The sequence below is a fragment of the Colias eurytheme genome, chromosome 18, assembly GCF_061535395.1.
Source record: "Colias eurytheme isolate Ceu_HAF_F1 chromosome 18, ilColEury1 Martin Lab GWU primary, whole genome shotgun sequence".
Taxonomy (NCBI): Eukaryota; Metazoa; Arthropoda; class Insecta; order Lepidoptera; family Pieridae; genus Colias; species Colias eurytheme.
Window position 1 is genome coordinate 5,913,011 of NC_142997.1, and position 14,976 is coordinate 5,927,986.

At 34.8% G+C, this 14,976-nt stretch overlaps 1 protein-coding gene across 1 annotated transcript in view; it reads left to right on the forward strand.

The window, feature by feature from the left end:
- The window catches only part of LOC149900668 (cell adhesion molecule Dscam2-like), a 62,093-nt gene that overhangs the window by 24,531 nt on the left and 22,586 nt on the right, over positions 1 to 14,976 (forward strand). Inside the window, exons 8-24 of the mRNA XM_090112434.1 lie at positions 1,346 to 1,420; positions 1,486 to 1,630; positions 2,511 to 2,683; positions 3,090 to 3,180; positions 3,333 to 3,483; positions 4,106 to 4,270; positions 4,707 to 4,842; positions 6,423 to 6,542; positions 7,213 to 7,377; positions 8,172 to 8,316; positions 8,754 to 8,902; positions 9,804 to 10,014; positions 11,277 to 11,472; positions 11,665 to 11,831; positions 11,974 to 12,056; positions 12,195 to 12,332; positions 13,637 to 13,843. Coding sequence (XP_089968560.1) covers positions 1,346 to 1,420; positions 1,486 to 1,630; positions 2,511 to 2,683; positions 3,090 to 3,180; positions 3,333 to 3,483; positions 4,106 to 4,270; positions 4,707 to 4,842; positions 6,423 to 6,542; positions 7,213 to 7,377; positions 8,172 to 8,316; positions 8,754 to 8,902; positions 9,804 to 10,014; positions 11,277 to 11,472; positions 11,665 to 11,831; positions 11,974 to 12,056; positions 12,195 to 12,332; positions 13,637 to 13,843 — 2,517 coding nt within the window. The remainder of the gene's footprint in view (positions 1 to 1,345; positions 1,421 to 1,485; positions 1,631 to 2,510; positions 2,684 to 3,089; positions 3,181 to 3,332; positions 3,484 to 4,105; positions 4,271 to 4,706; positions 4,843 to 6,422; positions 6,543 to 7,212; positions 7,378 to 8,171; positions 8,317 to 8,753; positions 8,903 to 9,803; positions 10,015 to 11,276; positions 11,473 to 11,664; positions 11,832 to 11,973; positions 12,057 to 12,194; positions 12,333 to 13,636; positions 13,844 to 14,976) is intronic.

A 14,976-nucleotide genomic window follows, 5' to 3' on the forward strand; every position in this document is an offset into this window, starting at 1 on the left:
GTAACCAGTCTTTAGGAAATTCGAATTGAATTCTCGAATAAATGTGTAGGTAGGTATAGCACGTAGCACGTAGCTAGCGGTGACCTAAAAACATTGTCGGCCATCTGCCGAATTTTTTATGCACACTAAACCGTACATCGTAATGTCCCCGTCCATACGAATGGCTGGACTGAATATATTAGGGGAATTGGATTTCGATTTCCCAAAACATGATAGTTGAAAAGTTACAAGAAAATACGTGACTTTGACGAGATCAATTTTCGAGTCCATTCTGGGCTAGTACTCCAGCGGTTACTTTACCAAAAGGAAAGTTTTCAAATTGGAATAGTTCGCCGGATATTTCCCGCCTGACATCCATCTTGGTGGAGGTGGGCGTAGGTGGCGAGGGAGATGATTTTTTTTTTATTTTCATATGTCAAAAGCTCGTTTTGCCAAGCGTCTATTGTACTGACGAGGTTATCGCATGAAGTTTTTTCATAAGAGTGTATTTACCCTCTTCATTTATGAAATGAAATTCACATTTCACTTTTCGTAAGGTTTTTCATAGGAGTAATATTTACTTAATTATGTGGGTACTCTCTTTTGTTAAAACTTTATGTATATGTAATGGGAGTCAAAAACGGTAGGTATCTTCAAATATGAGGAATTATAATAATTATTACAAACATGAAATCCGTTAAAAAGTATTTTATTTCGAAACATGAAATCTTTACTGCAAATAGTCACACCATCACAACATAAATAAGATTCTCAGAGTATTTTCGTTGCAACCTTCACGCTGCATCTCACTCATGATATCAGCAATTTTGTTCTGTATCTACTTACTGAATAGTAACCCATTCGGTTGTAAATTTTTAGCTCGGTCGCACGATTTATAGCGTTATAAATTCTGAACGAATGCGGATAGTAAAACGGAAAAAGAATGAATTTTTCAACGAGTCACATTCCGTATGAGACGTCCTTTATAGAGGCTTTGTACTTTTATTGTTTGCGTACAACTCCGGAACACTAAAGAATAAAATGCTACATATGAAGCGTAGGTGTCCTTTATTTATAAACATCAAAAGATAACATTTTATTTAATGTTCTAAGAATACAGTCTAGAAAAATGTTCTCCGTCTGTAATCATTTTGTAAGAACTTATACTTGTTTTTCTTGCTGAAAATATTTATAGATTAATCTCTCAGACGTCTTATGATCTTTAGGAACCCAAAACAAAACATTATTATGTTTCATATGTTATGTGTACCTATAATTTACCAACTGCTTATTTCTAAGGTGACTTTCTGTAACAGCTGCTTGTTTTATGGGACACAAAAATATTGTTGCACTTATATATTCTCAGGTATATGGTGCTCATTAGCGGCGAGGACGGGTTGTGTCGGCGCTTACAAAAGAAAACGACAAAAACGCTCTTCAGGTTAGAAAGAAACCATATTTTCTCCGAAGTCTCCTATTATTTTCATAACGCGTTGTGTTTTGTAGATTCTCGGCCGGAATTGGTGTATACTTTTATTGAACAAGCTGTACAGCCCGGGGCGCAAGTTGCTCTCAAGTGTTCGGCGGTCGGGGAACCGCCACCTAGGTTTCGATGGACCCTCGATGGACAGCCAATTCCTTCGCATCATGGGTATGAAGCATTTTTTGTTAAGACAACATAATCTATACTTTTGTACGTGAAGTTGTATTTCACAAGTCTTGTTAACATGCTTAGATGTACCTAAGTAGCGTAAGCTTTTTGGAAATTAGAGAAAAATAATTTTATTTCATTCTATCGAAATTTACAAAAGATTGTCTTGGTTGATAACGTAACCAGGCGTATAAGGAGCAATCGGTTTATAAAAATATAATATATTTCTTTGTTCTTTTAACATTTTCCTTCATAAGTATTTTATTAAACCGTCGCTCGTTCACGGTTCAGTTTTCCAGATATAATATGAATATTCAATTTCCTCTTATGATTTTTTCAGTTATATTGTAATCGTAGAAACAATTGAAGTGTATGTGTATGAACAATAGTCAATGGGTTATTTGTTGAAATATTAAGGCATTTGGGCAAAGATTTTGTGGTAATATTATAGCTGAATAAATTAATGTTTCTTATGAAAGAGTTTCGTTTTGTTTTTTTGTTTCGTTGGAATCGTTGATTTGAATACACTACCTAATTTTTAGGTCCTAATACAACACAAGCTATTTATAATTGGATACAATAATATAACGATTAATGCAATCGATATCCAAATAAAAATGAGTCTGAATTACCTATAAGAGATTCACTGTTTGATTGATTTAAAAATTTTATCTTAATATTTATGCAAAGCAATATATTATGGTAGGAAAATTTGCTGGTATAAAAACATATCAAGCAGCCTCGCGAAGAATTTTCTGCGGCTCGGCAGAGGAAAGCGTGTTTTTCGGCCGAGCCACGTCCACACTAGCCAAGGTGCTTCACGAAGTACTTAATTAAAAAAGCTTTTTCTTATTTGACGTTTTGTTTTTTTTTTGCACAGTGCGATAATATCAGAAGGTCGCGACAACGGCCCATCTGGTATGGGCGGGAACAATTATATCCTGTCTACACTCTCGCTGAGCACCGCGCGGGTGGAGCACGGTGGCCGGTACGAATGCCGCGCGAGCAACGCGCACGGCTCGGTTGCGCATGCCGCTCGGTTGAACGTCTATGGTAATCATATTTGGTAGTTAATTAAATTAAACAACATTATAAATAATTAATATTAAATTGTTTTAGGATAATGTGATGTTTGTTGGGTAGGAGGTTTTTACTTTTTATTTTTGTTTTGTTAAAATGAAAATGGTTTATTTATTGAAACAAAAAAGTTTTACTGAAGGTACGAAGGCATTTGTATCAAAGGTTTTTCTTAATACATAAAATGATTATGTTACACAATTTCCCAAATTTTTATTACTTCTAACTTCACAAAACAGCATTAAAATTTTGTAAAACGTTCATTTGAATAAAAATTTAGGTTTATTTGTGTTATAGATTTATGTTCGACACAGATTACCTACAGTTAGAAACAGTTAGAAAGTCAAAATGAGGAGTTTTCATGAAAATATATTTCCGCTAGGTCCACCATACATCAGAGCTTTGAATCCCGTGAAAGCTGTTGCGGGTTCGGAAGTGACAATATGGTGCCCTTATTACGGTTTTCCCATTGAGTGAGTAAATTTTCGTGCTAAATCTTGCGTAAAAAAACTGTTATCCTTTTCCCTCTCATTACATTTAGGCACACCTGTCTCTTTCACGCTTGTTTACTTACACAACCATGGAAAATAAGTAACAGAAGATTTATTAAATGTTTACTTTGCAGCTCAGTAAAATGGGAAGGTGGAGTGGGTACTGATCCCAGATATCAACAAGTAGATGGCAGGCTAACTATTATAAATGTGGATAAAAACAGGGATAAAGGGGGCTGGATTTGTTCCGTAATGACACCTGGAGGGGAGCTCGCGAGGAGAGAGGTAAGAAGCAAAGCTTGAATATCCACGAGAAATATAATATTGTTCTTTCTTTGAGATAATATTGTACTTTGTATGGAGTTCATATAGCGAGCATCGATTGAATCGGGCATGGATTGAATCCAATATTATTTTTAGAAGAGTTCATGGGCAGCTAGTACAACGTTCTAATTTAGACTTACTTCAGATATATAATGTTGAAAATAGAATGTTATCGAAGTAGATACGAATACGTTGCAAATTGCACATTTGCATTATAAGTTTAACTGTGATGAAAAACGAACTACACAACAACGTACACGTACAACGTACTTAGGTACCTATTACTTTATTTGAATAATTCATGTGAAGTTTTTCATTAATAAATATTTAACAATATCTACTGGAACCAAATGTTATAGGTTAATTCTACATATTGTGTTTAGTTTTATGTATTTTATTATAACAGGTTCCTTATGAGCTACACACTCATCTTCATCATAAGATTATTTATTAATATGTAAGTCTAACTTTTGTGATTACTTAAAACTAATCATAAAAGTAAATTAAATGTACCTCTTTTTGAGGTTGCAAAAATTCTAGCCCATTTTTAACAATCCAAGATACTGAAATACAAATATTCCAGGTGCAAGTGAACGTAGTGTCGCCGCCCGTCTTGTCGCCCATCGTGTTTCCGCCCGGCTTGCGCTCCGGCGACCGCGCTCAGTTGACCTGCACTGTGACGTCAGGGGACATGCCTGTTTACTTCTCTTGGCTCAAAGATCAAATGCCGATCTCTAGCGTGCTACAGGTAAGGTTTATAGACATCTCAATAGACGGTGATTGCGCGATTGCACGTTGTATAGTATTTTATTTAAAACAAGCATAAATTACAATTTAGTGAATAAAGATTTAATACCACAGTATAATTAATCAGTATGTTTTATTCATATTAAACACGGTGACCTTAATCCTACAAAACAAACGAGGTAAAGCCTCTATAAATAACAACAAGATAATAAAGTTTTTAAGCGCAGTTTCCATTCTATTCTGATAAATTATATCCCTGCTTTTATTATAATCGTATTTTTTTACAATACTATGTAGAACTTTACGTTAAAACAAAAAATCACGTTTTCATCTCGGATTAACATCATCCAGTTGAACCCGTCCACAATATTTAATTAAACTCAAAACTCATGTACTCTTGTTATTTTTTTCGTCTGGCTAAGATTACGTAACTGCAGGTCGACGAGCGCGGCGCGGAGTTCTACAGTATGTTGCTATTCAAAAGCCTTACAGCAGCACACAGCGGCGTATACACGTGTGTAGTGACGAACACCGCCGGCAAAGCTAATGCGTCTGCTGAACTAGCCATCAAAGGTGAGCCTTTCATTTCCACACGTTTAATCTTTGTACTATTTGTTTTGTATCTCCGTTGGAATGCTTGAATGCCGCTTTTGAAAGCACCGTGGGTTTTCATTTGTCGTATATTAATAGATATGAGATACCAAGCCTTGTTGGATAGTCATTACAATGTTTTTGAAGATTGACTGATTCCAATATAAAAGTTGGTTCCGAGTTCAGACAGATAATAATCTTCTTTGTAAAACATTTTACGCTATTATCAATAAGAACATGAAATCTTTAACAATCTTCAAAAGGCATACCAAACCAAGGCTTAAGACAGCTTTCATGCCATAAACTAGCTATGCAGTTTAGAAGCGATAAACCAAGTCTATAATTTGTTCTACACCATCCGGTAACAAATTTTAACTTTTCCGTCACACTTGCAACTTCCTTAACTCAAACTTATCGTACTCGCGGTAAATACACCACTTGGAAAATTGCCTTGTTTTTATAACAGATAAAATTTATACAACATGATATTTAATATATTCTATAACAAGTCAATAACTGCGTTAAAAATAACCGACTTCAAACTTGCACTTGCAACATTTACAAATACAGACAAAAATGCTCATAAAATAAAAACTACTGGGCCTATCCGAATAAAATTTTTATGGGACCAATTCGACACCATCCCGCATCGAACAAAAAAAGAATCACGTAAATCGGTTCAGAAACCACGGAGTAATCGGTGTACATACATAAAAAAAAAAAAAAAATATACCGGCCGAATTGATAACCTCCTCCTTTTTTTTTGAAGTCGGTTAAAAATGGAGATTATGAATTTGGAGTATACTTTTTACGTAAAATAATTAAGTATATAGGTAACATATAATGTAATGTTATACATTGTTCTTTTATTAAAATGTGAGATTGGCAGAAACGATTGTGATTTGTTTATATAATGATGTTATTAGAAAAAACGATACCAAGAATTAAGGACATTTTTTTTTACTAATATTGCATGTTTTATATGTATGTGATAAACAATGTGTTCTAATAGCTATTTGATGTATGCTTTATTGTGTTTTCGAATACAAACACGCCAATCCAAATCCTGTGATCCATTATAGTATAATCATAATAATACAAAATCGTATATTAATTTGTGAATACACGCTGAGGTATATGGAAAGTGGTGAACCATTATAATTAAATTCCATTCATAATCCAATACCAATAACCAAATTATATTCCGCACATTATCTGTTTCGAGCTAAATGTAACAGAGTAGGTGGAGTATGAAATAACATTTATACGTAATAAATTGGCATCAAAATAACTATTGAAATTATCGTCAATCATGTAAATAAAATTCTATGATTCCATGTAAAAATAAGGTTAAATATTATCTTTTGTTGTTCCTATTCATGCTTGTCTTGTCATTAGAATTCTTCTGCATAATAAATTCAATGAAAAACCTCATATTGATTTGTATATAGTTTTGATAACTCTCAAAAACAAGTGCTGTTTATGTTTTTTTATCGGAAACCATGATCGAAATCGCAAATTGCATATCATAGTGTAAGAGCGTGCAATATTTTTCCCGTCAGTTCCACCGTACTGGCAAATTGAGCCGTCAGACGCCGCCGTGCTACTAAATGGATCGCTCACGGTGAGCTGCGATGCGCGCGGACATCCATCACCCGCTATTTATTGGACAAAATTCTCTGGTAAGCTCCCTTACTATATTTTAAAAGTCCGCTCTAAGCTCCACTGCTCGGAGATGATGGATTTTCTGCTTAATAAAATCTCCTGTTTCTTATTTTTCTTTCAGTTGTGAAAGCTAAATAAATTTTAAGGTATTAATTAAATAAATAAGTTAATTTAATTAAATGTCAATTTATAGAACGCTCAATGTTTTTTATAACTGGCAACTTATACTTTTTTTTTAATATTTAATTACTATGTGTTATCTGTGGTCGTATAATTTGACAATATTTTATACCGCCAATTTCTTTTCTCGTTATTTTGTGTTTTAGAATAAATTCATATTGAATATTATATTAATGTAATTATCAATTTATAATAAATAAGATAATCTGAGTGTCGTGATTTCGTTATTGGAATATATGGTGGTATTGTAAGTACCTACCTATTTCGAGCAGCATTTTATCTTTGTGAATGTGTGTCTATAATATTATCATAACCGCTAATGCGTTTAAAAAATAAACATTTCTGTACTCCAGACTTAATAAACTTTGCGACAAAACACTTACCGTTATGATTCACTTATTATACATCATAAACTTCTGGCACGTTCACGGCGAAGTAATCTCCACGGGCTTCAACTATAAAAGCACGAAGGTTTAAAATAGATTAACACTATTTTTCGTTTATAAGGTAGTACAGAAACAGCGTTGGGAGCTGTATCGGATCCAGTGGTGCTTAGTAACGGCTCACTGAGGCTGGAGTCGGCTCGCGCGGAACATTCTGGAAAATATCGCTGCAGAGCTGACAATGGCGTCGCTCCGGCTTTATCTAAGGCCCTTACGATTCATGTTAATGGTAAGTGAATGCGGTGATTTTAGTCGAATGAATAATAAACGAATTGACTCATATGACAAATGTAAACTTTTACAGAAATTATTAGACTGCTCATTAATTTGTCAATGGAAACAATACGTAACATTTAGCAAGGACTTATTTATCTTTTTTTCTATAATAAAATTACAAAGAAATGGGCAAAGGGGGCAAAGTATTTTGGTAGGTACAACACAAAAGTTTCCTTACTTCTTTTTCACAGTGAATCCTTAGAAATCGTCTTATATATTATAAATAGAATGAAGATTATTTAAAAAATATACCTGTTACTTAACAACAGATCGTTTATAAAACTTTTTGTAATAATTTTCCTTATTGATAATTGAAATCAATATTTTTATTTTATGGAACTAAGTTTCATGAATTCTTCGATATGCCGTTACGAGTATTTTTTTGATTAATCACTATAGTTTATTTAGCTAAATAACTAGTTTTTTTTAACAATTTGTGCTTGTGCCGTGGGTTTTACCCGCGGCCGCGGGCCGCGAACGAACGCGCAAGCAAAATCAAGTGCATAGAATGCTCATGACACATTGTGAATGATATATTACTGTAAATTTTCATCCAAATCTGTTCAATAGTTTTTTCTTGAAACAGTAACATGTACTATGTATGTTACATAGTACATCCGTCCATCCGTACAAACTTTTGCATTTATAATATTAAATCTAAGGATTATCAATTCTTAATAAACCTCTATGATGAGTAATACATACCTAAGTAAACACGATCTCAAAGTGCAATTGAATTGCACACAGAACCAGCGAGATTCGAAACTCAATCAGCGAACGTGACCGCCAAGCTGGGCGACACGGTGCGTTTGGTCTGCGTCGCCCGCGGCGACAGCCCGCTGGCGATCGCGTGGAGCCATTCCGGACGACCACTTCCTAATTCTGATTATAGGTATATCTGTGGGGGTGGGGGTGGGACATAGCGTGTGAAGTTACGTGTGTATTGTTTTACAGTGATGTGGTTTGTACAGTTTCAGAGATTTTAAAAAGATGATAATTTTTACTAAGTGTGCTTAATATCGATTTCAAAATTAAATACACTTAATAATTTTGAAATTTGTCGTTACGCATTTAAGTGAAAATACTAACTACTTCATTTTGTGCATTATAAAGTTAAATTTAGAAAACATAAAGTTTGAGTTTTCTGATATAACTTAAAATGTGTAGCCGGAAAAACAATTTGTAGTCTTTTATGGGGTGCAGCCAAAAATTTTAATCAAACTTCTCTAAATATTGATATTTTTATAGTATCTTATTAACGTATTCCTAATTATTATATCTATTGACTTTTAATACGAATACATTAACGTATTCCTAATATCTCGTTAGGATGAGTATATCAGAAACTCGTAGCGCGGAGGGTCTACGCAGCGAGCTCGTAGTGGAGCGGGCGGATAGACGCGACTCGGGCGTGTACCGCTGCCAGGCGTCCAACCCGTATGGCAGATCCGATCATTTCGTACATCTGGGGGTACAAGGTATGAATAATATAATAAATAATAATTAGTAATTATGTGATAGTTAAAGTGAATAGAAAAATAAGTAGGAAGTAATTAAACATATGATAGGAAAATAGTTAAAATATTAAAAAGTTGTTGTATGACTGTTAATTGAATAAGTAGTTGTTTGAGATCGGATTGTTTAGAAAGCACCATTATTTAACTGAAAATGTATTTTTTGATACAACTGAAAATTGTATAGTTTAACACAGAACTGAAAACATTCATTTTATTCATTCATTTCGACGACGCGGTTGGCGCAGTGGTAAAGTAACTGCCTACTGAGCTGACGGTCCCGGGTTCGATCCCCGGTCAGGGCAAATATTTGTGTGATGAACTCAATTATTTGTTCTTGGGTCTGGGTGTTATTATCTATATATGTATTTATTAAATATTATATTTATCGTCGCCTAGTACCCACAACACAAGCCTTAATTGAGCTTACTGTGGGTCTAGGTCGATTTGTGTAATAATGTCCTATAATATTTATTTATTATTTATTTATTTTGTTATGAATTCTTAAATAATGCCTGTAATATAATCAAACTAAATTCCACCTACAGAGCTTTTTATAGAAATAAATGAAGATAAACAATCATACCATTTGACATTTGTATGGTAATTGTTTCACTCTCGCTATCACGCGACCGAAACACGCTACACCCAGGTTTACTACAATTAACAAACCAAGATCATTTTAGCCTAAAAATAACACCGAAGCCTTATTGATTATTAAAAATAATGTCGTGCAATAAGTTTAAGGATTTTTTTCAGTATAACTTGACTCTAATTTCGTAATGTAAATCCGGTTATAAAAGAAAAAATATTTAAATCATCGTTACATATAATCTGATTTAATAAACGAGATACTCGTTTGTAGAACCACCAGAACCGCCCACAAACTTTCGCGTGCTGGACACAACGTCCCGATCTATTCGCCTTCAATGGAGACGGCCATACGATGGGAATTCCCCTGTTATCGGCTATGTGCTTCAATACAGAAGGCACGATTCAACCAGTCCCGATGTATGGAGAGACGCAGAAACACACAACGTCTCTGTGTCTACACATTCTATAGATTCTTATACTGAGTAAGTATTTATCTATAGTCAAGTAATGATATGAAATATTAATACGTTTAATTTGTAATTAAAAAGGTTTTTCCGATAATTAATAATCGTAAAAGTATATAACAAAGTTATAAGAACAGTTAATAACATTTTGTCCAATAAAGCTATTGTTAAGTGATAATAATATTAATATGTGTTAGAAAATATATTTTTTAATTAATATTAAATTGTATTTTTTATATTCTTGAAAATATATTTAGTAGAGAGTTCAATTAGTAGGTACGAATGGAGGAGCTGTAACTAATATCAATTCACATAGAAACAGGAAATAAGTTTATTGAAAACATCATATTATTATGTATTTCGACACTTATGATATTCTAAGATCACATCTATATACAATACAGTAATATCATATACATTGCGCTTCGTTTGGCTCGACTTGGCAGAAATTCTTTATAAAAATATAATATAAATGGGAATGACAAGAGAAAATAATATTTTCTGAGACAAAATGTAAGAATAACAATGACATCGTGACATCTTTGGTCGAGTAGATTTCGATTTCAATTTCACTTTCTATTATTTTTACCTCAGAAAATGTCAGAATCAAACAACATTTTATGAGATTGAAATGCTCCTGGAAGTTGGTAAAACATTTGTTTTGTTTTTGTTGTAATAATCGTGTACATTTCACTATATAACTTTAATTAAATAAATAATTTACATGAGTACCTTATTTTTAATTTTATTAAATTATTTTCTTTAGATAAATAAGATTTCATTTCATTCTCATTAAACAAAATGTTTTCGCAACAGAAATCAAGTATAAATCGTCTTGACAGAAACTAATTAGATTCCAGAGGTCATCTGAGTTATTCTACGAAATACATAATATGTATTTTGTTATACTATTACGCATTACTTTTATTAATTATTAATTTCTGTACCTGATGTTTTTCTTGACGATATTGTGTCTTAAAACATGTATATCTAAGAATTTTGTCACTTAAATTTGTAAATTGTAGTTCTCAAACTTTTTAAAAATACAAATTAAAGCATTTTATATGTATATATACTTGTATAATACGACGTTTTTAGATATTAAATAAATTTGCAGCACACTATTCAAGTTGCGTAAATGTTAATATCTGAATAAATTCGATACGAACTATGTCATAAAAGTATTCACGGTCATAATTTATTTACAGCGCCATTTCATAAATAAATGTATATAAAACTGACCGATGAGGTAAAAAGACATAAAAATTCATGTTTCGTAGCGCGGAATCGGCTACGATTTCGGGCTTGGAGCCGGCTACGGCGTATCTGGTTCGTGCGAGGACTATGACCGCGCAGTTCGCGTCCGCGCACACTCGCGCTATACTCGCTCTGACGCTACATGAGCCGCCTTCTAGACCACCTATTAGTTTACGGGCGTCTGCTCCACGACCGTCTACTATTGAACTTGCCTGGCAGGTAAGGATTAAGAGCTTTTTAACTCTCTTAATTTAATTCAAATAAATATGGAGTTAATGAACAAATGCATGTCGCAATCGAAAAATGATAATCAAGTGTTTTTAGGGTCCCGTACTGAAAGGATAAGACGGGACTCTTTTGTTGAGTTCTTGTTTTGTTTTTTTTTCTATACTTATGTATATCTCATGTTAGGCGCCACCAAAATCTTCCTGGAATGGGGAACTACTAGGCTACACAGTATGGTGGTGGGCTTCAGCTGATGGTTCCTTAGCTAGTGGAGTAAATGTGGGGATGGAGTTTTCTACCGTAAGGGGACAAGTCACAAAGTACGTTATTGAAGGCTTGGAGCATTACACTAGGTGAGATTGTATGTATTATTCTTAAAATATTCAAATTTTAAGTATTTTTAGTACCTGTGTAAGTTTTTTTGTACAGTGAAAAAGTCATATTTTGTGTCAAGTTTTATTTTGCATTAAATTACAAGATGAGATTATTTTGCAGGTATTCAGTTAGCGTCAGAGCATTCAATAGTGCAGGCGCTGGTCCAGCAACCGCACCTGTGAATACATTAACCAAAGAAAGTGGTAAGACATTACCAATTAATATTTATTACTACTAAGATGCAAAAAAAATCTTAAATATTTTTTGAATAGTTTTGATATTTTTTTTTTTCTCATGTTTATTTCCATACACATACCACTATTATTTTATTCCCCGTTTAGTACCATCAGAAGGTCCCCGAGCGGTTCGCTGCAGAGCCGTATCACCACAAAGTATCAAAGTGGAATGGTCTCCACCGCCTGCGCATGCGCATCACGGCGCTCTACTGGGATACAAGCTACTGTACCGCCCTGAGCATAGTGAGTAAATGTTGTTTTGATATTTATTTGATTTATGTAAAGTGTATTTATCATAATGTTGGTGTAAAATAAAGTTTCGTGATCTAATGGTGATAATAAAATGTAAATGTCTATTTTAATTTTATTTTTTAATTTGTGATGTGTTGGCAATATGTGGTTGATCTGCTGTCGTTCATGTGCTATCAAATAGTAACAATAATATTAAAACGTAAAAACAATTATTATTCAAAAATCGCTCTCAATGGGACCACACGATAAACTCATAAAAATAAATATAGCAATAAATTAAACATTATTAGACACCAACAACGAAAAATGCGTGTACACTGTACATTGTATAACAAAAAAAACTAAGTTTTACTGATATAATAAACGTGAAAGTTTGTGAGGGTGGATAGATGATATTCCATTACGTAAAAATAGTTGATCGTATTTGTATGAAATATGTATGGATGGATCTCTAACAGTTAAAATAGCTGATTGGTTTTGAATAAAATTTGATACATAGGATAAATATACTAATGTGCTAATTCACGAACATAACTTCCAAAGTATGAAGCCTGCATACAATCATACATAGTAGCCGGTACCCGGCACGTAGCTCAAGTTTGGCAGGCTGGCTAGAATAGGAGGTGTAAAAAATAAAAATAAACATGAATAGAATAATGGATGGATGCTATGTCGATGGATCTATGAACTTGGTAAAGAGAATAATCACATACATTTAACGCACCTACTAATACGTTCGGCTCTACGCACCTACTACGAGTACGTAGTGGGTGCGTACTGCGTAGAGACGTGCGTAGCTGAAGGACGGTAATTACTCTACCACGTGTACACGTATAAAATCGCCATCATCTTTTACGTATTTGCACATCGGTGTGTTAAATCAAAGGTCGGCTGTCGGTCGACAGTACCAACTAACTGGACCGGTGCGATAAAGAAAAAGTATTGTTTATGTGAAGCGTGCCCGTGTAGTAGGTGCGTAGCTCAAGGACGGCAGTTTCTTGTCGGCAGGAGTAGACTGGGTGGAATGTGATTTATACAAAGCGTGGAATTTTGGAAGAATTGATGGATGTTATAGTATATTCGAGAAGCCGTGCCTAGTGCATACGTAGTAGGTGCGTAGCTCAAGGACGGCAGACGGCAGTTGCTTGTCGGCAGGAGTAGACTGGGTGGAATGTGATTTACACAAAGCGTTTAATTTTGGAAGAAGGGATGGATGTTATAGTATATTCATGAAGCCGTGCCTAGTGCATATGTAGTAGGTGCGTAGCTCAAGGACGGCAGTTGCTTGTCGGCAGCGGCAGACTGGCTGGAGTGGGAGGTGCGGGGCGGGGGCTCGGGCGGGGGGGCGCTCGCCGCGGCCGAGGTGAAGCGCGTGGCGGGCGTGGAGACGCTGCTGCTGGCGCTGCGCCCGCACTGCAACTACACGGTGCAGGCACTCGCGTACACCGCCGCGGGGGACGGCGTGCCCGCGCTGCCCATACACTGCACCACGCAGCAGGATGGTAAGTGAAATGACTTTGACGCATACATCGCGTAACTACTTTGGAAAGGCGGCGCAACCGTGGCACAACCGTGGCGTACCGTCTCAACGCCTTTCCAAAGTTCTTTCATGCAAAATGTAGAAGAAGGACGTAGTGCAAAACAGATTGAAGAGGTGCGCTTATGGCACGCCCGCGCCCGCGCCGCTTGTGTTTGACCCGCGTCTAACGCTACAAGATAATTTGTAACATTTGATAATTGCAGCATGTAACAAGATACGCCAATACATTTTGCGCATTTGCACCGAGAATGTATGAACCTTTTCTTTCTTCTTACGCAATGCACAACAAAGTAAGATGATAACATCGTACATAATAGTTTTTTATCTATCCGTACAAAACACCCAACATCATATTATCATTATGTACCTACATATGTCTTAATAGCGAGGCTCAGTTGACTCGCAACCTGAACCTGACCGAGTACCGATGTTGGAGAAGTAAATTCTCTGCATAATACATAACTACGATGTATTCACATTATAGTATGAGGGAAAATAATACATTAAATTGAATGCAAAAGCCATTTGGCATCGGATAATCTCTCGCCATTATAATCTAACAGTTTTTTACAATCTTACGACAACATATGGATATGAAGAGCCTGAACAGAATGTACATTTATTTAAGCATGGTCAGAGAATTTTTTCATGACATTTGCCATTATCAATTCACATAGATGCCTATAAGATAGTTTCATAATTTTAATGAATCAAAACAGGTATCGGAATTGGTTACAAAACTATGGTATTCAATAATGCTGCATAATAATATTATGTTTACATAAATAATGCTCATATTATGAATTGAACCGGCGCTTTTGTTATTTATTTACCGTTCCGTTTGTTTAAAAGGAAAATTATGCTGAAAACATTTATATTAATCAACAATATTATTGCTAATTAAGTTATTCCGGAAATTTTGTTTTATTTACTCCTCTCAATTTCCATTCTATTCCGGAATGAATGGGTATTGTTAATGCATTGCACCCTTTATAATAACAATATGAAAGCTATGAATAATATAATGTATTCATTAAATTTCATCCAATTTACTTCACGAGCGTGATTGAGTAACGACATCATTCATCGTTCATC